Genomic DNA, 27,868 nt, shown 5'->3' with positions numbered 1-27,868 from the left:
GATAAGTAAAAACATGTACTTCAATAGCAGTGAAATTGATGCTTCAAATTCCGGTATACTGTAGGAGTTAACTCTAATGACAACCAAATACATAGAACGATATTTTAAAAGGGCAAGCAATTCACATGCAAAGCGATGTTCGACAGAAAATACTTTTAATGTGAGTCGTTTATCCGCAGAAAATAATTCGAATGTACATATTATCATAATAATACTTGATCAACTATTAAACTATTACAGAATTTCTTTAATACTGATAATATTTGTACAACAATTGCGCTGTAATAGCCGACCGACATTGTCTAAATCAGTCCTTAATACGTTGATAAGAAATTACGGCATATAAGCACAGTTAATGCATCTTTGCTTTATGTAACAAACAGATGTTAAATGGTGGAAATAAAAGGAGATATAATGTTAGGTAAAGTAGCATTAAATGGTTAAAATAAATCGACATGATGTATGTAGAATATTTTATAAGACATGTTGTGGTCAATAATGATATTGGCGGTGTAATCAAAAGAAAGGAGACTCCTTCACTTATCTAGATGTCCCACGCCAACGATACGCTCTTTTGTCAACTAAGTCTAATTACTCTATTGATTATTCATTTGCATTTAAGACATCCTTCCAAATATGAGAGTAACAATATCAAACTATCATCTACCTAAAACGCAAAGTTTATCGACTATGGTTTGTAATTCAATATTACCTCTAGCACCCAGATGAACTGAAAAATGCTATGAATCAATTAAAAGGTTAGTACGCTACCTAACCTTAATGTTATAAACCTGAAGACATTTGTCTTGTGATATTTAACTCTATAAATAATATGATGTGCTTTTGGTAACGTCACTTCAGAATTAGGCCGGAAGATTTGTTTTTTCAATTTGTGAATGTGTACCAGTTACAAATGTCTGAATTTCTTGCATATATGATTGGTTGAGCAGGAATATATCAGCTTTATTCATGCAATGAACATGAAATGATGATGATGATGAAATGAAAAAAGGGATGGGACACAAGGATAATTGGGTCGACAAATATTGAGTGCCACGTGAAAAAGGGAGAGATGGGTAGGGTCGGGATTATATGAGTGTCTTTATATAGGCTAATTATATACAATACCTGAACCAATCCGTGCAACTAATATTGCGATCGGTCATCGATCACCGATCAGTTTTTGGTCAGTCATCGATCCGTCAAATCGATCAATTAAACCGGTAATCGCATCACGTGACTACAACGCGGTCAATGTATTTTACGGATTTTGTTTTTGTTTTGTCAATTTTAAACATATTTACATAATGTAATAGATTTAAATACCAATTTCTACTTTTGTTTTACATTTATTTTATTTTTACGTCATTTTACACGACAAAACTGCGATGATATCGGTCCCGGATCCTCGGTTATTGATCCGTCAGCAATCAGTCAGTCAACGGTCACCGATCCGTCAAATCGTTGCGCCTATGGGTTCAAGGACTGTATGTATTCTCCTCTTCATTAGAAACCGATTTAAACACAATTAAAGTCTGAAACCATGACAAAAACGACAAATTCCGGATTTTTGTCAAATCTCATTTTTGCTGACGCCATAAAAAAGTTAGGGTCGAGTGTAAAATATAGGTTCGGTCGGGTAATTGAAAAAGTAATCAAGGAAACCAAGGTAATAGCGGTCCTCAAACAGAATGTTTTCAGGGACAAAGACCAGACATGGAAAAGAGACATACATTACACAGAACATAAAGTAACCAAAGCCATACATACAAAGTAACAAAAGCAAATTGATAACTCGGACTCCACTTAAAACTTGGAGCATGGAACCGATGCACCGGAAGGGTAAGCGTCCTCTGCTTTTCTAGAAACACCCACCGAGTTGCTCATGAAAAGTCAAATCCGGAGTAGTCAAAAGAGGAAAGGAAAACTATGACACGTTGAACAAATCAGTTTTCATAGCGCAGATGGATACCCCGTAACGATCCACGAGTTACAGATGACGACCATAGAACTTCTGTAGTGATAACCTCTATCTTGCAGCAACATAACCCTGTTCCAGAACCTATTTTGTAGAGTTCTTGCACTATACATAAAGTCTGAGTAGTTTCTGCAAGCTCTGTTAAAACGTATGCGTTGTGAAATGAACACTCCATACGCAGGTGCTCAAGGGATGTTGCCACAGATGAAAGGAAAGTTAAGATTATGTGAAAACACATTATCTTTTAAACCTTATTTGTACTGCAAAACTAAAAACCTTAGCGTCATATATTGATAGGATATATCAGATTCACAATCCAAGTACATGACATACCTTAAGTGTCTTACTGTAGAGAGCGATATGCCTGATTACAAAAAAGAAGTGGGTATATTACCCGAAACGAATCGAGGATGATATTGATTTTGTTATTCAAGTCTAATACTTTTTTTATATTTAAATACTTTATGTTATATTTTCTGTCAGGAAATGGTGTATCGCAAATACAGAGTAACGAAGCGGATTATAGAAATGATCTGCCAATTACATGTATTGTGAAGGAATGGAGTAGAACATAATTACTGATGCTAGTTCAAATATAAAATTTTCTGAATTTTAATAAAGTTTACTCCAGTTCTACCAATCTAAATGTCTGAAATTTAATTTTGGTCAGATTTAAACAGTCGTACGTATTACCCAGGTCTGCAAACAGTACAACCTATCATAATCAAACCAAAAAATAAGGAAAAAAACCGGTCTAAACCAACAACTTTTTAAAGCCTTTGTACATCAGTTAAAATGCAATTTAAACTTTAGTAAATTGAACACTTGTCTAAACATATATATTTTAAAGTCCAAAAGGGATACACTGCATATACGAAACAAAAAAACCGTAAAAACAAGTTTATGATATATATAACAGTGTTAAAACTAGGCAGAGCTTTTGATATGGATGACGCGGAATAAATTCAATCACACCTAGTTGTTTTGTTCCAATGGAAGGTTAAATACAATATGATGTCAGAAAGAATTTGTCAGTATCAAAAGTTGATAAATATCAAATCGCTCAGTAGACCTATAACTGCTCCCCATTGACTTTGTATCAATCCTGCTATACAACATGTAGACCAATCAGGAGGCATAAGCAGCACTTATAACAAATCTATCAAGTTGATGTCATTGTACTTTACTTATTTGCATAAAGAGGCGGGGCTCAGTTATGAATGTTGCAGAGATATAGCTTTGAATTAGTAATCAAGGCACCAATATGCTAGCGGAAATTAATAAGAAATGTAATCCAGGGACAGAGACAAAACATTGAGACCAGACAAACACAACAAATAACATGAAGTAACTAGAATAATACACAGAAACAAAAGCAAACGAGTAACTCGGAATCAAACTAAACATTCGGAGCATAGACCAGGTGCACCGGTGGGGTATCGCGAATATACCATCTGTACAGGAGATTGTCAGAATATTTGTTAGAAGTTCGCTGACAAATCACAGAATTATGAAGAGATCGAAGAGCAATTTCTCTTTATATGAAAGTTTTTAATCTTTCTATGCAATTCATTCCGCTTTTACCATTACCTAACATTCATTTCTTCGACAAAATGGGTTTGTGATCTCTAATGATTGAAATATCTTTTCAACAAACAAAAAAGACACATAAAAGAACGTTTGATTGCTTGATTGATTGATTGATTAGTGTGGTTTAACATCCAAAAAGCGATAGACATGAAATGGGATGATAAAATGAACATGACATGATGATATTTGTGTTAACAAAATACGTTTTGGTTCTTATTACAGCCATGATACTAGTTGTTGCTATTATCACGTCATCAATGGTAGCGGAAGCAGGTAAATTATTTTCTTTTGTCTCGAGCACATTTTGAATGCATATGAATTATTTTCCTGTTAACTATGGTGATACTAAATAACGACTTCTTGTATTTATATATTGTGATTTCTTAAAATATGAATATAGTATAAGACCTGATTTATCGAATTCGTTTGCCCGTTTTAGCAAGACTATATTGTCATAGACGTTGAACATTAGTCGTCAGATTTTAAAAGTGTATTTCAGCAACTATGTTTTAGTCGTCCGTTGTATTTTCACTGTTTTCGAATTTCTTTTCCATTAGACCATTCTCAATGAAGCAACATACTTGAAGGATAAAAGTTTTTTCTGATAAAGTTGTTGTCTCATTATAATAAGCATACGATTTTACATTCAGATACCCCTAGATTTATATGATGTGAACTGCATAATAAGTATTCAATATTCAAAATTGTGGATAATTCTGCACTTTAACATAATGTTATTGAAATTTTACCATTTTACCATTTTGTTACTTTATTGTACAGGCATTTTGTGTTATAACTGTACTTCGCCGCATGACGGGATATGTGAACGAATTGCTGAATGTGGTGACAATGAGGTATTTATTGCAATACATGTATATCAATCATATATTTGTATCCTCTTGTGTAACAGTTTAGTTTCGTCGAAGCTTCGTCCGTTGTTTGTTTGTTATCAACCATTTTTGGTTATTCCATGACATCATTATTTCATCGTGAAAATTTCGTAAAAGTTCTGTATTGCTTTAAACTCAGTCCTAAAATTATACTGTATCAGTGTAGTACATACATGGTTATCGCATACACAAAATATCTTATAAATACATTGTTACTGACGTGGTAATATAATTTGAGGCTTTGTATATAATTGACGGATATTCTTCTTCTCGGACAGCATTAATGCCTTTATAATGCACCATTATGTTCATCGCTGATGTTTGACCAACGGGAATATGCCAGACATTCTATAACATACGATCTGCGTCTGCATCTGAAAGTTCAAACAATCATTTCCTTCTTGCTTACGTCATTTCCGACATACGACAATTCCGACATGGCGACGTTTTAGCCATTCATATTTTAGAACATCTTCATACATGAGTTATAAGACGTCACCGAATCCTATTAACATAATTTAGTTTTCTGTCAATATTAGATAGAGCTCAAGTAAATATTGAAGTAAGGATTATGAACAGTTGCGATCTGTAAAAACGTTCAAAGCTATGAAAGAGTTTTTAGATATAGTGAATGCATTTCAACAGTAGTGAGGCATTCCGCTCAATACCCGCGTTTCTGTTTGTGACATTGACATCTTTAAAAGAATGTATTTGTGGAATGAGAAAGTAAATAATGTGTATCTGAACTTTTCTGTTTTATTCTATTTATTATTCTTCTTTAAATAGGTTTTTATATATACTTTAGGCATGCTACAGAAGTGGGGAAATAATATCGACTAGGGGGATAATGTACACTTCCGGTTGTAGACCAAAGAAAGTGAGTTGATGTTAATGTATGACAATTAAGTTTAATAATCGATTTTAATAATTTGAGCGAATTGATAACATATCATTGAAAACTGATTATACATTGAAAATGATCGCAAATCCTCTAAGAAGAATTGAATAGCACATGATGATTCTCCAAAGTATGTATCACATGATGTCATTTGGCACCTCCTAATTCGTTTGTCATGAGAATGATTAGTGGGATTGTCTATATACGTTCATCGAAGGGGAGAACGTATTATCTAGTATGCTTTGCTTTAAGAGTACTTCTAGTAATTTCTATACTTCGAGTTTGCGATTGATTAAGTATTTCATTGTCAGTGTGACAAAATGTCCAACGAAATTCATATTTAATCACATGATGTATTATCAATGTCACATTATAGAGATATACTAGTTGTCTTTAAGGATAAGACTGTAGATAGACGTGTAACGTTTGTCAATCTAAGATTTGCAGAAGTGGCTGCTCTTATATAGAATTTGTTTTTCGTTTCAATGACAGTAATTATAATATGGCGATGAATTATCAAATGCTATCTGTTAAATGAATATTGATCTTTCAAATGTAAACACATTTTGTGTTTTCATTCTCTGACGTTCTCACGCCAGTTTGTCACTTCGCTTTTCCATCTGACGTAAAACTAACTTCACGTAAACGATGATTTGGAATATTAATCTGTAGATCACAAAACTAGACCTTTTTTTTTTGTTTTTAACATAACATTATATTATTTTTTTAACTGTGGATTAATGATAAAATTCTTAAATTTGTATTCTCTTGAATAGGCATATTACAAGTACTAGTACCTTAAACATTTACACGGATCAAGATTATATTTTGTTTGTTCACTCTTTCAAACTTTTCGTGTATTTAAAGAAGTAGACCTAGGGTAAGGGACACAACTCTTACAAATCATTGGAACGTTTGTATTTAGCATTTTACATCAAATTTATATAAGCATCACAGTAACTTGCACTAATCATGTAATTTCATTCTTTTTGAAAGCTTGATTTTGGTGAAATTGAATGTGATACAAATATATCACTGATTTCAAGGCTCATGCCCCTTACCTAAGGTCTACCTCCTTAATCGACATCGAATGCTTAAAAAAAAGAAAAAATAATATAATACTAAAACTAAAATGATTGTATTTCAACATCATAAGTATATTTTTTGTAAAAAAATCAGAAACATGCATGTCAAATCCCCCGCCCACACTTAAGTGTCAATCCAGGATGTTATCTCTATGTGAAAAGGCCATTATTTTGTCTCTGCATCACTTGATTTGTTAAAAAGAATTAAATAGAATGTTAGAAAAATGACGTTTTTGACAGAATTATCTGCCCTTGAAATGTACACTTTCAGTGCATTTAAATGATTGATTGATTGTTGTTATTTATTGTCGTTTCGGCGACCAGGGCCATATCACGGCAAGAACATTTAATGCAAGGAAAATATTAAAAGCAAGATCAAAGTCTCTTCATAAAATAATGAAATTAAAACAAACAGCTATTTACATAAAAGGTGAACCTAAGACATAAAATACATATAGAAACATAACTTCGATAAAACATTTAAAATATTGAAAAATCAAGGAAGGTATCCAATTTAGATTTTATTAAATAAACCATTGTCCTGCAAGAAATCGATAATGTTTTTAGATGACACGGTCTTGAACAAATCAAACATATTGGCGCAGTCAAAATAATTTTGCCTGATGTTGGCAAAATCCACACAATCTAGAAGAACATGTTTGATAGAGAAAGGGCAATCACATGGGCTACACTCAAGTGGAGGATCACCAACAAGCAAATGGCCATGTGTAAATCTAGAATGTCCAATGCGGCATCTAGTCATGACCACTTGCTCTTTGCGATTGCCCGACCCGGATTGATGAACGCCTAGATCGGGTTTTATGGAATTGAGTTTGTTGTGTTCAAGACCGTCCCATCGGTCCTGCCACATCTTTAAAATATATTTCGTTATTAAAGGTTTAAAGTCGGTGTATGGCAAACTAACGTCCTTTATTAAATCATTTAATGCCTTTTTGGCAAACCTGTCTACAACTGAATTCCCCTGAATACCAACATGACTGAGTACCCAGAGAAAAAGAATCTCTTTATCAAGTTCTCGAAGTCGATGAATAAAATACCAAATTTGTAAAATAAGAGTGTTTTTCAGTTTGTGATTCTCAATTGCCAAAAGACAGCTCAAAGAGTCAGAACAAATAATAAACTGTGACAGATTAGATTGAGTAATCAATTTAAGTGCTAACAAGATGGTTCAAGCTTCAGCTGTGAATATGGAAGCGCTCGATGGCAACCGTTCAGTTACAGTTCTGTAAACATGGACAGCAGCACATGCAATGCTATCGCCATCTTTTGAGCCATCTGTATACACCGTCGAAAAATCCGAATAATTTGCTTTAATTTCGGAATTTTTTTGTTGTAAAAATCAAGGATTAATCGGACTTTTTATATTCACGCTGATCAAAAATGAAAGAAGGGTGTGGAAGCTCCCATAGAGGGCATTTCGAAGTAACAACAGGTGTCACTGCATTGGTCTCCAGATGAATTGCAGATGAGATTTTATTCGAATTCCAAAAGGAGGGGTTTTGCTTTCAAGTTTTCGATATATGTCGACATAAATAGGATTAATGTTACAGTCGTAGGCAGGGCTATCTGGGTAGGCCATAAGTTTACTTACATATTGATTTTTGTTTGTTGGGGTTTAACGTCCGAGCAGCAATATTTCAGCTATATTCAGACAATGAACATGAAATGGATGATAAAATGAACATGAAATGATAAAAAAAAGATGGGTCACAAGGACAACAAATTTTGATTGCCACTAGAAAAAGGGGGGATGGGTAAGGTCGGGCAATTAAGCCTCCTGTGACGGAGCGCAAAGGTTCCTACTCCTATCGAATACCACAGCAGGGTTCTTTAACGTGCGAGGAACGTGGCATCTTTCTCAACACGGTGCACCACTATGGTTTGCGGTCAGGTTTTCCGTATTATAGCCTGACAACCCCAGCATGTAACATGCCAGGGGTACCCCATTCCACCACCTGGGGCACACATCCCAGTTGCTCTGTGGGCAGAGCGCCTAACCCCGGCTAGGTTTCTGAGCACTATTTAGTCGCCTTTTACGACAAGCTTAGCGCTGCTGCAGGCCTATTCTTTTAACACCCAATTTCAAACGTCTGTCTCCAAGGAATGCCTCGGCACAAAGGCTCTCAATAGGAGAGGTTCTGAAGGCACCAAGGCAAAGTCGCAACCCCTGGTGGTGAACAGCGTCTAAATTTTTTTTTGCGGAACCATAAACAATAGATCCATAATCAGGTTTAGACCTAACCAAAGATCTATATAAATTTATTAACATTGAGGTATCAACACCCCAATCGGTACTGGACACCATTTTTAAAATATCTAGTGCCTTAAGACATCTAGATTTAAGTAATTTGATACGGGGAAGAAAAGTAAGTTTACTATCAAAAAGTAAACCAAGGAATTTTGTTTCTTCTACTATTTTGATTTTATTACCACAAAGAAAGAGATCTGGGTCCGGATGCAGCTTTCGCTTTCGATAAAAGTGCATACCAACAGTTTTAGATGTAGAAAACTTAAACACGTTCTCCAAACCCCATTTCTCAATTCTTTTGAGACAAAGTTGTAACTGCCTTTCAATATTACTCAATTATATATCTTATATATATTATTCAATATTGTCCCCTGTAGCAGATAAAAAAAGTCATCTACATACAAGTAACCGTCAATATTGTCCTTCAAAAGTTGGGCTAAACTATTGATTTTAATACTGAAGAGAGTGACAGAAAGAATACTTCCCTGAGGAACTCCCATTTCCTGTTCCTTCTTCTCAGAGAAAGTTGAATTTACCCTTACATTAAAATGACGATCTGACAAAAAATTAGACAAGAACAGAGGAAGTCTTTCTCTCAACCCCATATCAAATATATCTTTTAAAATACCATATTTCCACGTCGTGTCATAGGCTTTTTCTAAAAAGAAAAATGCCGATTTTGACAATGGAGAATGGGGAGTGAAAAATGGTACAATTGTATGAAAGGAAGGTTTATACCATTCAAGAAACCATCAGTAATGAGTGGTTTAAGATATTTCTCCACTCAAGATGGTAAAATCAAAATTTTCAATATGCCAGCTTTAACGATTTGTTTGTTTGTTGGGGTTTAACGTCCGAGCAGCAATATTTCAGCTATTTTCAGACAATGAACATGAAATGGATGATAAAATGAACATGAAATGATAAAAAAAAGGATGGGTCACAAGGACAACAGGGTCGACAAATTTTGATTGCCACTAGAAAAAGGGGGGATGGGTAAGGTCGGGCAATTTAGCCTCCTGTGGCGGAGCGCAAAGGTTCCTACTCCTATCGAATACCACAGCAGGGTTCTTTAACGTGCGAGGAACGTGGCATCTTTCCCAACACGGTGCACCACTATGGTTTGCGGTCAGGTTTTCCGTATTATAGCCTGACAACCCCAGCATGTAACATGCCAGGGGTACCCCATTCCACCACCTGGGGCACACATCCCAGTTGCTCTGTGGGCAGAGCGCCTAACCCCCGGCTAGGTTTCTGAGCACTATTTAGTCGCCTTTTACGACAAGCTTAGCGCTGCTGCAGGCCTATTCTTTTAAACACCCGGACCTGCACGGGGAGCGAGCTTTAACGAACATCATAAAATCATAATTTTACCATAGAGAGTGAAAACATAATTTAAATCAAGAATAGGCTGCAGGATAATTGGTTTCTCCCATGAAATGTAAAATGGCGGGAAAACTCTTGCAGAAATCTAATCACCGTCCGTACATTTTTTATTAGCGGTTTAGAATGGAAGAAAAAAAAAACAATTATTCGTTTTTTTTCTGTATAATAAAACAAAATCCAAACGGTCAAAACTTCCGTGACATAAAAAGAAGTTGTGTTAGTTAATCTATCGTGATATTGTAAAATAATTGTATAAATTGAAACAAAGAAATCACACGATACATAAACTGCTATGGAATATAAATGTTTTTCTTTTTTTTTTTTCTTTTTCGTAGAACATTTTCTCATTTTTAAAATTTTTTCTCAATTTATAAACCACTTTGTTCTATTAATTGTGAAATATGTCAGGCTAAAACAAACTTCTGATCACAATATCTGAAAATATTATATATATTTTTGCCCTATTTCCACGAAAAATTGAGTGTGTATGAAAATAAATGGTCTGTGAACACAATTCACTACCTAATCAGGTGTTGTATTCACAATTTATTTAAGGCACTGAAGAAGGTCATTTGTTGACTGAAAATTTTGCCCATTATATACTTTATTATAGTGTGTTAACATCTTTATTGGTATCGTTGTACAATCCTTTAGACTTATATAATTATTTTTATTTCTGCTGCATCGTCATGATTGGACGATCCGATACCCATTAAGTTTGCTGGTGGGCAGATTCCTTTAGACTTTATATAATTTTTTGAACTGCCTGTATTGTGTTTTTACGCGATCCCAGTAGACTTAACATTTTCCACCTCTATCCGTTATGAACTGTGACGAATATTTTAAGAAATTAAGGATAATTAAACAAAAGCAATTGAGAACTAGTCACCATTTATCAAATTTTACTCAATATATCCAACAAGATGTCATTCCTAAGGGTCTTCACATCAAGCTCTTGCCTCAAACACCAGGCAGGGCTTCCGGCACCCTATCTCGTAGATGGGATCGGACACTTTTCAATTGTTCAAAACGCCTACTGATCCTACTGAAGAAACACTGCGAAGAACATCTTAAGAAACCAACTACAGAATTTAATCGATTGATAGACTCATCGACGAAAGAACTCACAGTCTCTGATCATGACTTTATTATTAAGCGTCTTGATGACATCACAAAAACTCAAAATCAGGCCCTTCATGACAAACAGAAACGTAAATTCCAACGTGATGGCATGTCACCAATAACATTCTCACCATCAGAAAAACAAGGCAAAGGACGCAACAGACATTTTAAACGAAGAAACAAACCTGACAGTCAACCATCCAACACCGTCATTAATCTTTCATCACACAACCTAACTGAAGATGAAACATCATTATTAGCTAAGGATCTCAATTTCTGCCCAGTTCCAGGTCCTGTAAATGAAACCATCCTGATCGAGGAACTTGACAACTTCGCCAGAAGTTTGAGGATCGAAGAGTACTTTGGCTCAACAGAGAGTGAGGGTCAAAATGAATGTGATTCAGACGATGAAAACAACTATTGGTTTATAAAGAAAAGTGAGTGGGTCCCTGAAAAGAGCAAAAAATTAACTTTGGAATCATTTATTGATAATGTAAAATCTGACCTAATAAGAAATGTAAGGGTCAACGTAGAGTCGCGATAATTTAACAATAGGGGAACATGCTGCAATTCAAGGTCTAAGGACCAATGACAATATCATAATAAAACCTGCAGACAAAGGTAGCGCTGTAGTGATCATGGACAAATCCGCCTACATTAATGAGGCCGAGCGTCAACTTAAAGACGACCGTTTTTATATCAAATTAACAACAGACCCCACTCAATCCTTTGCCGGCGAAATAAACACTGGGTTAAACAAAATGTACGATAATAACCACATTGACATTAAAACTCTTAAATATCTCAAACCTGAAAATCATAAACCTGGTCGATTCTACCTACTCCCCAAAATTCACAACCCAGGTAGACCTATAGTCTCTGCTAACGGCCATTCAACAGAGAAAATTTAGGAATTCGTGGACTTTCATCGACGTCCACATGTTGAAAAACTTCCATCATTTATAAAAGATACGACTGATTACTTACAGAAGATGCAGGCTCTGAATCCCCTTCCACCAAACACCACTCTGGTCACTATGGACGTTACATCTCTCTATACCAACATTCCTCACTCTGATGGTATCGAGGCTTGCAGAGAAGTATGGGACTCTCGGGAGGTCAAAGTTCCACCTACTGACTACCTAGTCACTTTGCTCACAATTGTTTTAAAAAAGAACAATTTTACTTTTAATGGAGACCATTACTTACAAATAAATGGCACAGCTATGGGTACCAAAATGGCTCCGTCTTCTGCCAACATTTTCATGGGAAAATTTGAAAAAGAACTACTTGAATCCTCTATAGAAAAGCCTCTGTCCTGGTATAGGTTTATTGACGACGTAGATATGAAGTGGACACATGACGAAGAAGAACGAAACAATTTTATCGCTCGTGCCAACAGTCAAAATCTTTCAATTAAGTTGACTCACAAAACATCTGCTACTAGCATCTCGTTCCTCGATACCTCCAGCACCTTATCGGGGGGAGAGCTCTCCACGGACCTATACTCAAAACCAACTGACACACATCAATATCTTATCCTAAGAGCTGTCATCCATCTCACCTGACTAAGAGTATACCATTCAGTCAAGCTCTTAGGCTAAGACGCATTTTTTTCAAATGACGAATCCTTAAAGAAACGTCTAGGTCAACTGAAGAACAATTTAAGAAAAAGGGGATATAGATACAAGACCATCAAAGAAGGGTTCCAAAAAATTCACAATATCCCAAGAAGTAGTCTGCTACAATACAAGGCAAAGAAAAAATGTAAAAGAACCCCTTGTGTTCTAACACACCACCCCTGCCTTAAAAACAGCCACAACACCATTCGTGAGCACTAGGCCTCTATCGAGAGAAACTCAACATTATCCAAAGTCTTTCCCGAACCACCTATGATTGCTTTCAGACAGCCAGACAGTTTGCGTAGTCTACTTGTGAGGGCTGAAATATCTAAGCCCAACTTGACTCCAGGCGAGAGTCGCTCCTGTGGTGACAAAAGGTGTAAATGTTGCAACCAAATGCACCACTCGTCATCATTCACTAGCAAAGTCACGGGGAAAACGCTACAAAATATTTTGCAACGTGCACTGCAAGAGTGCTAATGTAATATATTTGCTCCACTGTCCCATTTGTGGCCTTCAATATGTTGGTGAATCTAAACAGCCTTTTCACAAGCGCTTGAACGGACACAGGAACGACCTAACAAAAAAGCCTTTACTCCCAGTGAGTCAACACTTTAGATTACCTAACCACTGCCTCGATGATTTCAACAAAATGAAAATCTTCATCGTGGAATAAAACACGATCTGGAGCGATCTACAGAGAGTGAAGCGGGATGGATTTTGGATAAAAGAACTCCGTGTTTTACACCCACACGGAATTAACAAAAAACATTAAGTTCTTCCTACTTTGTATAGTTTCTTATAACAGTATTTGTAAATATTATTTTTTTATTTTTATAGTTCAGTATTCAAGATCAACACACAACGTGTGTCTATAGCACAATGTTCAAGATCTTTGTTACTGTCGGTAAAAAAAAAAAAAAAAAAAAAAACTTATACGTCACAGGTATCCACCTGATTAGATAGTGAGTTGTGTTCACCGACCATTTACTTTCATACACACTCAATTTATTTAAGGCACTGAAGAAGATCATTTGTTGACTGAAAATGTTGCCCATTATATACTTTATTATAGTGTGTTAACATCTTTATCGGTATTGTTGTACAATCCTTTAGACCTATATATATAACAGAAGACACCCTGTTCATTACTTAAGGAATGTCATGCCTCCCAACATGTTGGATCTATTATATTTGGACGACGAGATGGTACTCCAAAATGCTCACAATGTTGTGGAACTCCGTATTGTAACATGGCGTTATGCGATATACATCACACAGGCAAGTTTGTAATATATAGTGAAGAATTTAACCCAGGAATGAACCGAATATTGTGTTTGATTCTTTTTATACCTTCCTAATTTGGGGGTACATTATTAAAAGGGTGTATGTCCGTCCCTCCTTCTGTCTGTACCTCATTCCTTCCCTCTGTTACACTGGGAGGATGCATCTTTTATCATCTACTTCTCATTTATTGAATTGAATGAAACCTTTACAGAATCTTTATGACATGTTCTCATTTTGTGTATGTTTTGTTTGGAATGAATCTTTGGTTTCACATAACATAATATAAACTATTACTTCACAGTAAGTGTAGTCCCAGATCCATGTGAAAGTAGCCCCTGTCTTCATAATGGACACTGTGTGAAGACCTCTGACAACGAATTCGAATGTTCTTGTCCAGCAGGATACATCGGCACTCGTTGTGAAACTGTAGGTAAAGGAATACTAAACTATGTTAATCTCCTTACAGGACTTGTTTCACGAGAGTAGGTCCTAGTCTACCAATTAATTGCATTGAGAATCAACATTCTCACGAACATTGAGTTCTGTATGCAAAGCAAAGTATGTTCTAGTGTAAAATTACCGATAAAAAGTAAATAATACGATACAATCCGGTCATCGGAAAGTCACGTCTTTTAGAGCCTCCCACAGTAAGTTTGATATTTTCGTTTCTTCACTGAAAACCATTTATTATATGGCCTACAAGCCTTCCTGGATTCAAATAGCGAGACAGTCCGAAATGTGAACACTAAGTAAAAACGGTCTTACAAATTAGCAACAAGAAGTGTCAAGAAGCACCAAGAAGTGACAAGAACTTTAAAGATGTCTACAAAAGATTTTATAAGATGTTTATATCATATCTATATATTTTTTTTCTTTATTTTACACCTGCCTCATATTATACCATTTATCTTTATGTTCCTGTTTTTTTTTCTTCCTACACTCTTTTGAAATTTCGGTTTGTTTCAATGCAATTTGGGCTAATATAATCTTCTCCCTAAAACTTAACAAATTCCCATGAAGTTTATTTGAATAAATATCAATACCAAGTCAAATGTGTCACATACGAAAATCGTATAACGAATATATTTTTATGTGACAATAGTCCTATCTGTATTTGGATCTGTACTTTTGAAAAAAAAGACGACATTTGAACTTTCCACTAAAATTAATCAAACCAAACCAAATCACGTGCTTCTAAAGTGTTTATTTCTTAAACAATCTATATGAAAATAGTTTCTTTAATGCGCAACCCCCAATGACTGATACTTAATAGGATAATTTGACTTTTTATGAGCAACTCCGCGGATGTTTCTAAAAAGCAGAGGACGCTTACCATACCGGTGCACCTGGTCCAAGCTCCAAGTTTTCAGTGGAGTCCGAGTGGCTGATTTGCTTTTGTAACTTTGTATGTATGATTTTAGTTACTTTATGTTCTTTGTTGTGTGTGTCAATTTTCCATGTCTGGTCTTTGTCCCTGTATTACATTCTTGTGATTACCGCTATAACCTTGGTTATCTTGATTACTCTTTAAATGTATTTGAATGAAATTGTAGTGCGCATGCAATCAGTATATGTTTTACAATGACTTTTCATTTGCAGATTCCTGTCATGGACACCAATATTTCAAATGGAATGGACACTGCTACTATTTAAGTAGAAATACGTATAGTTGGGAACATGTAGGTGTTTTCTGTCGTCAAGATCTGAAGATAGTATTCATATATTTGTCTGAAATCCTAAGAAAACCATTAACGAAACAATCTTATTCTGAATTCAAGAGAAGTCGATGAAAAAAAGACACATTATTGGAAAAATAATAGAAAAAAAGGGCTTTGACAAATTTTGTCTGAAATACCGAAGCATTTGTGCTGTTGCAAGAGTAATTTGATCTTAGTTTGTTCATAAACAAATGATTCAAATTCCCAACCTTCTTAATGAAAAACCACACTATTTATTTTTGTTGAATTATAGGATAATATAATATATTTGTCAACAATATTACGCAATTTTGTACAAAAGGTGCTATTTGTTTAACACCCATCATGTTCAATGTTTTCCTTAAATGACGGGCAATTACGAAATTACAAAAGCGATCAAATCAAGGACAAAAAGGAATACTCACAAGGAAAATCCGTATAACAAAATGAAAATTCAAGAAATGTGACCCTATTTATATGAAAGTCGCTTTTTACTAGTATTTCATTTCTTTTCAATTTTGTATCAATATTTTGTTCGCATTTTTTTATTTAGACAGAATCCATAGGTATATCTTAACAACAAAACCAATAATATCAGCAGAAAGAGTTATAATTGTCCATCTTTACATTACAGAATCCTTGCCACAACATAGGTATGGAACTTGCTGTCATTGATAACGAACAGGAGTACAACGTACTTGTTCACTTCATTAGATCAGTCGTTTATCGTAAGTTCACTTCCTTATATTTTTCTTTAAATGTAAGTTCACTTCTTTAGATCATTCCGTAAGCATAAGTTCAGTTCATTAAACCATGAATTTATCGCCAAATCACTTTCTTAGATCATCCTTTTATCGTAAATTCACTTCTTAAGATCAGCCCAAAATCGTAAGTTTGCTTTCATAAATCATATCCATAACCATCAGTTCAATTCTTTTTTCCATCCATATTCGTTAGTTCACTTCCTCCTCAGATCATTCCATAACCAGTAGTTCACTTCTTTTCATCAATCCGTAATCGTTAGTTCACTTCCTCAGATCAGTGAATAACTGCAAGTTCACTTCCTGAGGTCCTTCCGTAAGTATAAGTCCATTTTCTTAGATTATCGAATTCCATAACCGTAAGTTCACTTTTTTAATATCCAATAATCTTAAGTTCACTTCCTTAGATCAGTCCATAATCTCAAGTTCATTTCCTCGGGTCATTCAATAATTTGTAAACATTTCCTTAGATCATTCCATAACCGTACGTTCAGTTTCTTAGATCATTAAATTCCAGAGTCGTAAGTCTACTTCCGTAGGTCAGCCTATACAAGCAATCGGAAATTCACTTCTTTATAGCATACAATAAGCGTAAGTTCACGTCAGAAATACTCTTTTACATCATTTTACAATCGTAAGTTCGGTTCGTTAGTTCATTTCTTTAGAACAGTCCGTAATATTAAGTTCACTTCCTTAGATCATCACATTCTTTAATTGTGAGTTCACTATCCATTGTTTATTTCCTTAGATCACTGCATTTACGTAAATTAAATTCATCGACTCATTCAATAAGCGAAATTTGAATTACTTCGCGCTGCTCAAGTGCGTAAGTTCATTTCCGTAGTTCTGCCAAAAATCGTATGTTCCCTTTTTTAGATCATTCCATAATCGAAAGTTCACTTAATTAGATATTTTTGTAGATCGTTCAATAATCGTAAGTTCACTTCCTTAGTTTATTCTATAATCGTACTTTCAATTCCCTGGAACGGCAAAATATCGTTAGTTCACTTTCTTAGATCAGCGGAAAAATTATGTTCACTTTCTATAATCATTCCGTAATTTAAGTTCATTTCCTTATATCATTCTGTAATTGTAAGTTCACTTCTTCCTACTAATTCACAATCGTAAGTTCTCTTTCATCGGTCATTCCGTAATCGTAAGTTTAAAACTTTACTCATTCGATCATCGTAGGTTAACTTTCTTAAATTATTCCATAATCGTAAGTCCACTTATGTATTAATTTGTTATTGTAATTTCACTCCCTCAAATCATTCCAAATATGTAACTTTACCTCCTCAGATTATTCGATAACCGTAACTTTATCTTATCAAACACTTCCTTAGATCATTCCGTAATCGTACCTTCAGTTCTTAAATTCCTACCATCATCGGAAATTGTATTCCTTAGATCATTCCATAATTGTAAATTCACTTCCTTAGATCAGCCCATAATTCAAAGTTCACCTTTTAAAATATTCCGTAATTTTAATTTCACTTCCACATATCATTCCGAAATTTTAAGTTCACTTCCCTATATCAATCCGTAATCGTTTGTTCACGTATTTAGATCATATCATAATCGTGTATTCACTTCCCACGATCATTAAATAATCGTAAGTTCACTTTCCTAGTTATCAGATAATCGTAATAATCGTAATTCATTTCTTCAGATCATTCCATAATTATATATCACTTTTTTACGATTCTTTCTTAGTTCATTCTATCATCGTAAGTTCACTATAGCCCCGTGCAGGTCCGGGTGTTAAAAGAATAGGCCTGCAGCAGCGCTAAGCTTGTCGTAAAAGGCGACTAAATAGTGCTCAGAAACCTAGCCGGGGGCTAGGCGCTCTGCCCACAGAGCAACTGGGATGTGTGCCCCAGGTGGTGGAATGGGGTACCCCTGGCGTGTTACATGATGGGGTTGTCAGGCTATAATACGGAAAACCTGACCGCAAACCATAGTGGTGCACCGTGTTGGGAAAGATGCCACGTTCCTCGCACGTTAAAGAACCCTGCTGTGGTATTCGATAGGAGTAGGAACCTTTGCGCTCCGCCACAGGAGGCTAAATTCCCCAACCCTACCCATTGCTCCCTATTCCTAGTGATAATCAAAATTTGTCGATCCTATTATCCTTGTGCCCTATCTAATTTTTCATTCATCATCATCATTATTGCATGTTCATTTGATCATTCATTTCATGTTCATAGCATGAATATATCTGAAATATTGCTGCTTGGGGGTTAAACTCCAACAATCAATCAATCAATCAGATCATTCTATTCCATTATTGTTAGTTAACTTTATTAGATCGTTTCATAATCGTAAATTTGCTTCATTAGATCAGCCACTAATTGTTATTTTCTTTCTTAAATCATCACATAATCGAATGTTCAATTTCTCAGATCATTCCATAATCGTAAATTCACTTTCTCCGATCGCCCCATAATCGTAGGTTCACCTCCTTCGGTCATTTCAAAATCATTATTTCACCTTCTGAGGTCGATTTTTGACTTTTATGAATAGTTTCACAACATGTCACTTACAGCTTGATTTATGTTAAGGTTTTCCCCATCATCGAAGTCCGTGTGGTGACCTATAGAGGTTTTATTGTTTTTTGCTTGGTATTTCGAGATGACCATCTCATTAGCAATCATACCTTAACTTTTTTACATTGTAGAAGGAAAGGTAAGGAAAAATTCATTTACGTGAATGATTAAAATATAATAATTGATTTATTCTTGATTTGAAGTTGGTGGGTTGCATGTCTTCCTGCAATCATATAAAGAAACCGAACACAAACATCATAAGAAAAGAAAGGAAAAAAAAACCAAACAAACAGAAGAAAAAAAACAAAAACAGGTTGGTAAACAAAGTTCATATGTGTATATACAAACATGTCGCCCAAACACTATGATATACACTGTTTGCTGTAAGGAAATATTATATGCATATTATGGAAAAAAAGGTAACAACTTGGTACAGGCACTTCCAACGAAATGGTGGGTTAATTCTAGGTTTCACAGTGTGCTAAATCTAATTCATCCATTGCGGCTTGACTGTATTAGTGGTGATTAGAATGCATTTGCATGATATTGTCATAATCGGTAAATTAGCGGGAAGACATTGTTGCTTTAACAACTAAATAATGAAATGTATTTTGACGATGAATTAATGCATGGTCACCTACTCGAGTGCACCTGGAAAAAAATTTCCATTATATGTGAAAATGTTTAAAACACGATTTGATCTACTTTTAGAAATACATTATATATGGCTAGGCGCCAACAAAATACATGACAATTGGCGTTGGTTTAATGGTCATTCAATTTACGACAACAATCCACATTGGAAAAGTCATAAATATGGTGGTAAATGTTTAGCCTTGGAAAGAATGTCAATGCAATATATTGAAGGAATTTGCTACTATCATCATAACGCATTATGCGAGGGCCCACTTACATCACACCTTTTATCTCAACTTACAAGACAAGTGCATACCAATGATTTGACAACTGTGCCTTCAGAAGGTATTATATTAACATTTAAGAATTGAATGTTGTAGTTTTGATGTTTCATTGAATGAAATATGAAACATGTAATATTAATTTCTTATAATTACATTTGACATGTTTCATCTGTATCAATGCGTCTATGCCAGGAAACACCGTTTTTGGTATATTAAATTGAATTTTAATTTTATTAAAATAGTCGTGTCATTTTGGGCGTGGCTTATATGATTAGCTAAAAATTATTTTCAACGACTCTTGAAATTTTTGTGCGGTAAATGTACCTATTGTAATAATGACTTAAAAGGCTGACTTGAGAGCTAAGATGCTATATCAAAAGTACTATAACACAGAAAAGGATTGTTTGAACCACGTTTGTTTAAAAGACAATCAATCATGTAACATGCAAATAAAGATGAAAATCTGAAATTCTGAAATTTTCCTCTTTTAAGGATTATGAAATATTTGTAACCACAAAACGAGAAAATAAGCGCCTGAATTGAGCTATGTGTCAGATAATGATCAATGCCTAAAATATGACCTTTTTGGTGTCGGTAGGATGTGAATGACCGTTTTGTTTGAAATCGTGTTTTCTTTTGATTACCGCTATAACCTTGGTTCCCTTGATCACTCTTTCTAGGTGTAAGAGTATTATATCTCATTTTCTAAGACAACTCAGAGACCTAAATAAGTTTCGTTTTCTAGAGTAATGAATTTGAGAATTTGATTATCTATTGAATCATTCCCTCGTAAAAACTCGATTGGGATGCAAGGAACAGTATTTTTTTAAAAATAAAATGCCTTGCGTATTTTTCAGAACGTTTAATTTATAATGAATGTATCGACATTTATTTATGTGCGGTGAATTTGACTTAGGAAAATCATTCAAACATTAAAAAGCTTTTTTGGAATATCCAGTCAATGGAGAATACATTTTATAGTCTATCCATTTTTCTATTGTGATGCATGTTATTTGTACACTGAAATTATTTTTCCATTCTTAACCCTAAATCACTATCACTTACCTTTAAAAAAAAACCGTTTTATCCGTACGCCTCTTATAACCATCCTATATTCCACTCATACTTTGTCCCACTCTAATTCACTATTTCCTTGAACCAATTATGTTTATTGTTTACACATTTAATTTTTTTTCACCAAAGCTATCCCTATTCACCATTACCACACCCTTTTAATTTCCCGAACCTATCAATCACAATTTACTTATCATTGTATTAACCTTTAATATTCAGTAGAGCTAGTGAAAGGGATATTTCATTCGGTCAAAAAACCTGATTTTTTTAATAATACTTAGCTGTTCAATAATAACTAATATGTCATATTATGCCTTAGTATAGATTCGCTTTTGAACAAATCAGAACTATCATTTAATATTCTATATACAATGGTTGATACTGCATTTATTTTCAGACTTACGATTGGCGGTGTACTCTATACAATACAAACGAGACTCGAGACCGTAAACAATAAAATATAAATTATTTAAGAAAATCGAACTTATTTGAGGAGGGGGGGTTCCCTGTTTGGAATGGTAAAGGAACCGGAATATATTTTTGTTAGTTAATAATTCGATAATTGAATATTCAATTTGACAGAGCGGGTATCAAAAGTGCCGAAGAACGCCTAAATCGAACGAGTGTGTGGATTTTTTCTTCGTGCATGAATTAAATGTCAATGCGGCCTTGGCAAAATGAAATTTGGTTTTGAAATTCAACACAGCAAATTGATTATATTATTTATCACATATATTTTTTCCATAATTTATTTCTAAATTAAATATTTTGATGTATTATATTCGTATATATAGTCCGAGCCTGACATTAACGAATTTATTCTCTGTGTGAATTATTGAAATTTATGCATAGAAAACGCTCGATAAATCCGTAATATCTATATAATTAATATCTAAATATTGGCATATATTACTCAATAAAATGAATTGACATTTTACAGCTGACAAGCAGGCGTGTAATGGTCAGAGGTATTTTACCTGGCATAACCGCTGCTATTACATATCTGATGAATTGAAAGAATGGAAAACACATAAAACAGTAAATTATGTAAGTATCATGTAAGCTAAGAATCATGCAAAATGTGATTCATGGATAAAAAAGCCTACATATTTTTATTTTTGATATTTTGTTTGAATAGCCATAGAAAACAGAAATTTACATTCAGTTCTTCATATAACCCTTGTTTTTAGGAGATAAACATTATATAGAACGCACTGTAGATTTCAAAATTAAAGGAGGTAACTCTGTAAATGACTCTTAAATACAATAAACTCTATTGAAATTTCAATGTTGATTATCTCCTAAGGGCAGGCAGATTTGAATGAATAATTACACATTTGATAGTATAGACCCATAAAACAATTTAATTACAAAAATAAAAATATGTAGCCTTTTTTGGGATGTATCACATTTTTCAGATTTTGCAAGATTCTTTCAAAGACTGTTACTTAAATCATATTATTCCTTTTGACAATGTTTAAATGAATTTAAATTTGAGTCATATTGGTTCGTAATTTCACATGAGCAAAATTTGCTTTGGTTACTTCGTATGTATTATTTTGCTTATTTTATGTTCTTTGTTGTGTGTCTGTGTTCTATGTGTGGTCGTTGTCCCTAGACTAAATTCTGTTGATTTCCGCTATATTCAGGTTCCCTCGATAACTCCTAAAGCACAAAAACACATGTATATATTTGAGTATAGAATATCGAATACAATATTATCGCCCTTTCCAGCATTTTGGATTGACCTAAAAACATGTATAAAAAGGGAAATATATATCATGGGTGTTACTTGCATTTACCAGTATAGTAAAAAGGTTAAATTAGCACAAGGAATCACATGTTTATGTTAAGAACATAATATAACTGATTAATTATAACGTCTAGCTAGCCATTTGAAAAACAAAACAAAAAACAAAACAAAAAACAAAAAAAAACTTCAACTAGTAAAAGAGTAATCTTTTTTTCCAAATACAGGATCCATGCCATACAAAGAATATGACATTAGCTGTGGTAGACATTCGTAGCGAATACAATGCGATTTTACACTACGTCAGGGATGTAGTTGGTGGTATAATCATTTAAATATTTGAATATTAACTTGCCAAAAATAAAAACAAATTTTAATTTCCCCAAATACTCGTAAAAAAAATTTACCTTTATTTGTGTACGTTTGACAAAAAGTAATTTTGTCGATTGTTCTGCGGACAACGGTTTAAATAGATCAAAATTTAAATTATGCGTGGCAACAAAATCCCTATAAAATACTTTATGTCACATGTAATTTGCTTTGATAATTTCATTAAATGGTAAAAAATGAAATCTTTTTTTATATTTATTGGGAAAAAAGTCATTCAGATACTCACTATTATCCAATATAGATTAGGAACAAAAATGCGCGTTTTATTCGGATACTCACTATTATCCAATGTGGATTAAGAACAAAATGGCGCGTTTTATAAACATTTGAGCAGAACACTATTTTGAATTATTGTTCTAACACAAATAAGATATGAAATATTATTTTCGACTGTAACTATATGTTTCTGTTAGTTTTGTGTAACTAATGCGTTAAAACAGTGTGCTTTATGAAAATAAGAATGTCGGACCAAGAAAATTATCTTCTGGATGTCTTTTATTACAAAAAGACAGGCATGAACTTTTTATGTCAATGTGAGTTGAGTTACTACGTAGAAATTTTCCAGCTTTTTTTATATATGTAAATCAAACATAAATCTGCAAATGTAGAAGAACTCAAAAACTCAATTTGATAATGTAAATATTTGAAAAGACACTTTTAACGGTGATTCTATAGGGAATGGCAATTTTCTTTGGGAAATAAGGGATTGTTTATGGTATAAATGGGAAGTTAGTACCACTCAACGACTGTAAATCACACTCTTGACACCTGTGACAAGAATTTTAGTATTTGACTTTGATATATACCTTAAAAATAATCTTTCAGAATTTAAGGAGGTAGACCTAGTGTAAGGGACACAACTCTTCAAAATCATACAAACGTTTGTATTCAGCATTTTACACCAATTCTATGTAAGCATCTACTTAACTTGGATTCATTTTAGCTACTTCAAACAAAAGCTTGAAAAGCTTTGGTGAAATCGAATATAATACAAACATATCACTGATTTCATGAGTTATGTCCCTTACCCTAGGTCCCCCTCCTTAATTGTCACATATTGCATTGTCATGTGTATCACGCATACGTATTAAATAAAGTTGTTAAAATTTTCAAAGTATATTTTCTCAGGATGCTATAGCAAATCTGTGGTTAGTTTCTAAAGATAGAAAAAAAGCATAAAAGTGCTTGCAATAGCGCATTCGTGAATGTACAATCGGTCTACGTGAAGCAGGCAAAAGCATGACCGATAAATATATAAAAAAAATAACATTAATGATAATACGCGGATTCAGTGAAGTGAACATTTTCGTGGGCATCAATTTTCGCTATTTCAAAAAAAAACGTAAGCATTATATGGTGTTTAAAATCAATTTCGCATGTACAGTTTTTTTTGCAATTTTCTGTCCATCCGGCACATAGCGAAAATAAGTACGTTAAACTATGGAAAACCAATTCATTTAAAGATATATCTTGCAACTGCATTTTAAACAGCAGACATAAGCAATATTCCAAGTTTTCCTTTGTAGAAAGTAGGACATTTTGGCTAGGTGGAAGATATAACGTTAAAGATCATACCTGGAAATGGATTAACGGTGATGTCATTATTCCACATAGTCCTCACTGGGAGGGCACATCTGGTGGTAGACATACACATCCTTATTGTATGGTAATGGATGGAAGGATGTGGGACAACAGGAACTGCAATGATCTCCATCTACATCTATGCGAATCAGGGGAATTCCAAGTTCATCTTATACCATTAATCACATCAGGTATGGATATCGTATTTTTTTTGTTAATTTTCCCTCAATCTGTAGATATGTTCAAAGTGTAAAGTTATTTTTTTGTGTATCCATCTGAACTATGCGAACCAATTTGTTCACCATATCATAGTTTTCCTTTCCTCTTTTTATCTACCCCTAACGTGTAATTTTATCAGCAACTCGGTGGGTCTTGCTAGAAAAGCTTACCCTACCGAGTTGCACATGGTCAATGCTCAAATATTTTAGTGCAGTCCGGGTTGCCCTTTGACTATATTTCCTTTGTACGTATTATTTTAGTTATTTCATGTTCTTTTTTTTTCTGTGGCCATTTTCTCTGTCTAGCTGATATCCTTGCAAAATATTCTTTTGATAACCGCTCGAATCTTGCTTAACATTGAAAGGTTTCGCTGATTGTGCGCCAATTTATCAAGCATTGGGGAAAAAAATCTATATAGGAATGTTATGATCATGAATGATATCTGCATAATATGCTTGCACCAAACAATCAGTTTAGTCACATGCATCCCAAACAATGACATCTGAGCCGACATTATCCCCATCCATTTTGACGGCTTGAAAAAAAAAAAACACCTTTAAACGTTTATGTTAACCTTTCATAAATCAATAGTCTGATTTTCCTTTTCTATACAGACAACTGTACCGGTATTAATTACTTTCAATTTGGTGGCCACTGCTATTACTTTTTAAACGATACAAAACGAATACACGGTCACGTAAGTATTAACGAAAGACAACGGATTGAATCTTATTCAGTGGAGATTTTTGTGATGTGTCCCGTTTAAGAAAAAACCTCCTTTATACTTAATTTGAATAATGAAAAGAAATATAAAACAGATTGAAACATATCCACATGACAGTATATCAAAAACCATGTAATCGGATGGAGGTTGAATCTGTTATTGGGTCCGGAAATTATGTTTTGAAAGGATGTTGAAATCTCTTTCGTTGAAATAAGTGACCTTCAACATTGGTTGTAAAGAGGAGGACTCATTTTCTTATTCAAAAATGAGAGTTTGAATCAACCCCTCAAATATCGAAAACAAAAACAAAAATACCTATAACAAAAAGAAAGAAAACGAAACAAAACCTTTAAAAAAACGGTTTATTTTCATTTTCATATACTGATACAATGCATGCATAAAATAAAGAAAAAAATGGCAAATCGATCTCCACACAAAATAAGTATATAAAACCAGATCTTGAGTAAAGTACAGTGAGTTCGTTTTTCACTTATCTCTTATTATATAACTAGCAGTGAATTACGAAATGCAACCTATGTAAAAAAAATTAATAATTCCCATTATGAAATGAATTGAACAATTTCACTCTCAGACTTTTTCCCGCGAATATCAATACACCGATCGCAAAATTTAGAATTTATTTTCAAAATAGCAATAAATTATATATAAAAAATAGAATAATCAAAATATAATTGCTAAGGGCTTTAAAATGTAACTCGTGGGCGGGATAACATACATGTCATATTTCGAAATGTTATCGATAGTCACTACCCAATATACCAAGAATATAATGATGATATATATTTCCTCGATTTCTAATGAATATCTTTAACAAATTAAAATGATTCAAATTAGAAACAATAACATCACCAACCACAATAGAAACATTCATGATACTCTTGCATCAACTGTTTAAGTTTGTAATGCGCAATGTTGTTTTTTTTATACAAAGCTTTAAAGTTATTCTCCTCTTTGTGTTAACAGGAGCCATGCAAAACCCTTGGAGATCATTTTAATCTTACTGTTATTAACAGTGATGCAGAGCAGATGGCTATTTCCCACTTTGTTAGAGACATAATGAACTGTAAGACACTTGTGTTGGATACATTATTGGACATATGACTAATTGATATTATCATACCAAAATATATTCATTTAAAGGGAAATGTTATTGAAAGGGGTGAATGCGAAATATAAAATGAAAGTTCTTTAGAAAAATTCAATATAGCACTTATGAATCTTTAAAATCAAATTAAAAAAAAAATATCATGGCAGGGATTCCCCAGAAACCTTACATTTGATGGGGTTTGAGAAATTTGGGTATGGGGCAAGGGCTTGAGGCCACGGGTCAACGGAGAATATGAATAGTGGAAAGTTTAGTCAAAGAAAGAGTTGAACAGGCAAAATATTTTTAATAAGCATTGAAAATTTTACATTTTGCAATCTTTTTAAATTTGTTGTAGTAAGTTGTAAAATAAACACTTGTATATAAAATGTTTATGCAGGTGTTGTCCTATTCATATTTTGAATAGCTATAATGTACTAACAAACAAGTTCATCGGCGGATGTTTCTAGAAAAGTAGAGGACGCTTACCCTACCGATGCACCTAGTCCATGCTCCCAGATTTTAGTGGAGTCCGAGTTGCTCATTTTCTTTTGTTACTTTGTATGTATGATTTTAGTTACTTCATGTTATTTGTTGTGTATGTATGTTTTACATGTCTGTTTTAATTTTCTTTTTTTTATGTCCCTGGAGATAATATTCCTTTGATTACCGCTATAACAGTGATTCCCTTGGTAATTCTTTGATTAATGTTTATATGTTCCATGGACAATGTTATTTTTAATTAGATTCTGACGTAGTTTGGTTACGTGGATATTATGTCCATTATAATGGGCACGGATTTTGGGGATGGTCACATACTGAGAAAATGGACTTGCATAGTTCGAACTGGAAGGAAAATCCATACCAAAACCAAGGATGTGTTGTTCTGGATGGTCACCAATGGGGGATACGTAAATGTGAAGAACTGCATTATCAACTTTGTGAAGGCAATTTATAAATACTTTCAAAGTTGA

The 27,868-nt window shown here is 34.0% G+C and overlaps 1 protein-coding gene across 1 annotated transcript; it reads left to right on the top strand.

The window, feature by feature from the left end:
* The first annotated feature begins 280 nt into the window (after window positions 1-280).
* LOC148596907 (uncharacterized) lies at window positions 281-27,868 on the top strand. Its single transcript, XM_088563919.1, has 15 exons — window positions 281-421; window positions 3,791-3,841; window positions 4,349-4,422; window positions 5,264-5,335; window positions 13,998-14,121; window positions 14,429-14,557; window positions 15,727-15,806; window positions 16,459-16,552; window positions 19,843-20,112; window positions 22,066-22,172; window positions 23,103-23,196; window positions 24,792-25,037; window positions 25,680-25,762; window positions 26,774-26,873; window positions 27,641-27,868. Exons 1-15 carry the CDS (start codon window positions 391-393, stop codon window positions 27,850-27,852), a joined length of 1,767 nt encoding a protein of 588 aa, XP_088420045.1. The 5' UTR covers window positions 281-390; the 3' UTR covers window positions 27,853-27,868.

This window comes from Perna viridis, chromosome 15 (genome assembly GCF_037379345.1).
Source record: "Perna viridis isolate PV_CMFRI_1.1 ecotype Kerala chromosome 15, ASM3737934v1, whole genome shotgun sequence".
Taxonomy (NCBI): Eukaryota; Metazoa; Mollusca; class Bivalvia; order Mytilida; family Mytilidae; genus Perna; species Perna viridis.
The sequence above is the reverse complement of the archived record's forward strand: the minus strand, read 5'-3'. Positions and strand labels throughout refer to the sequence as shown.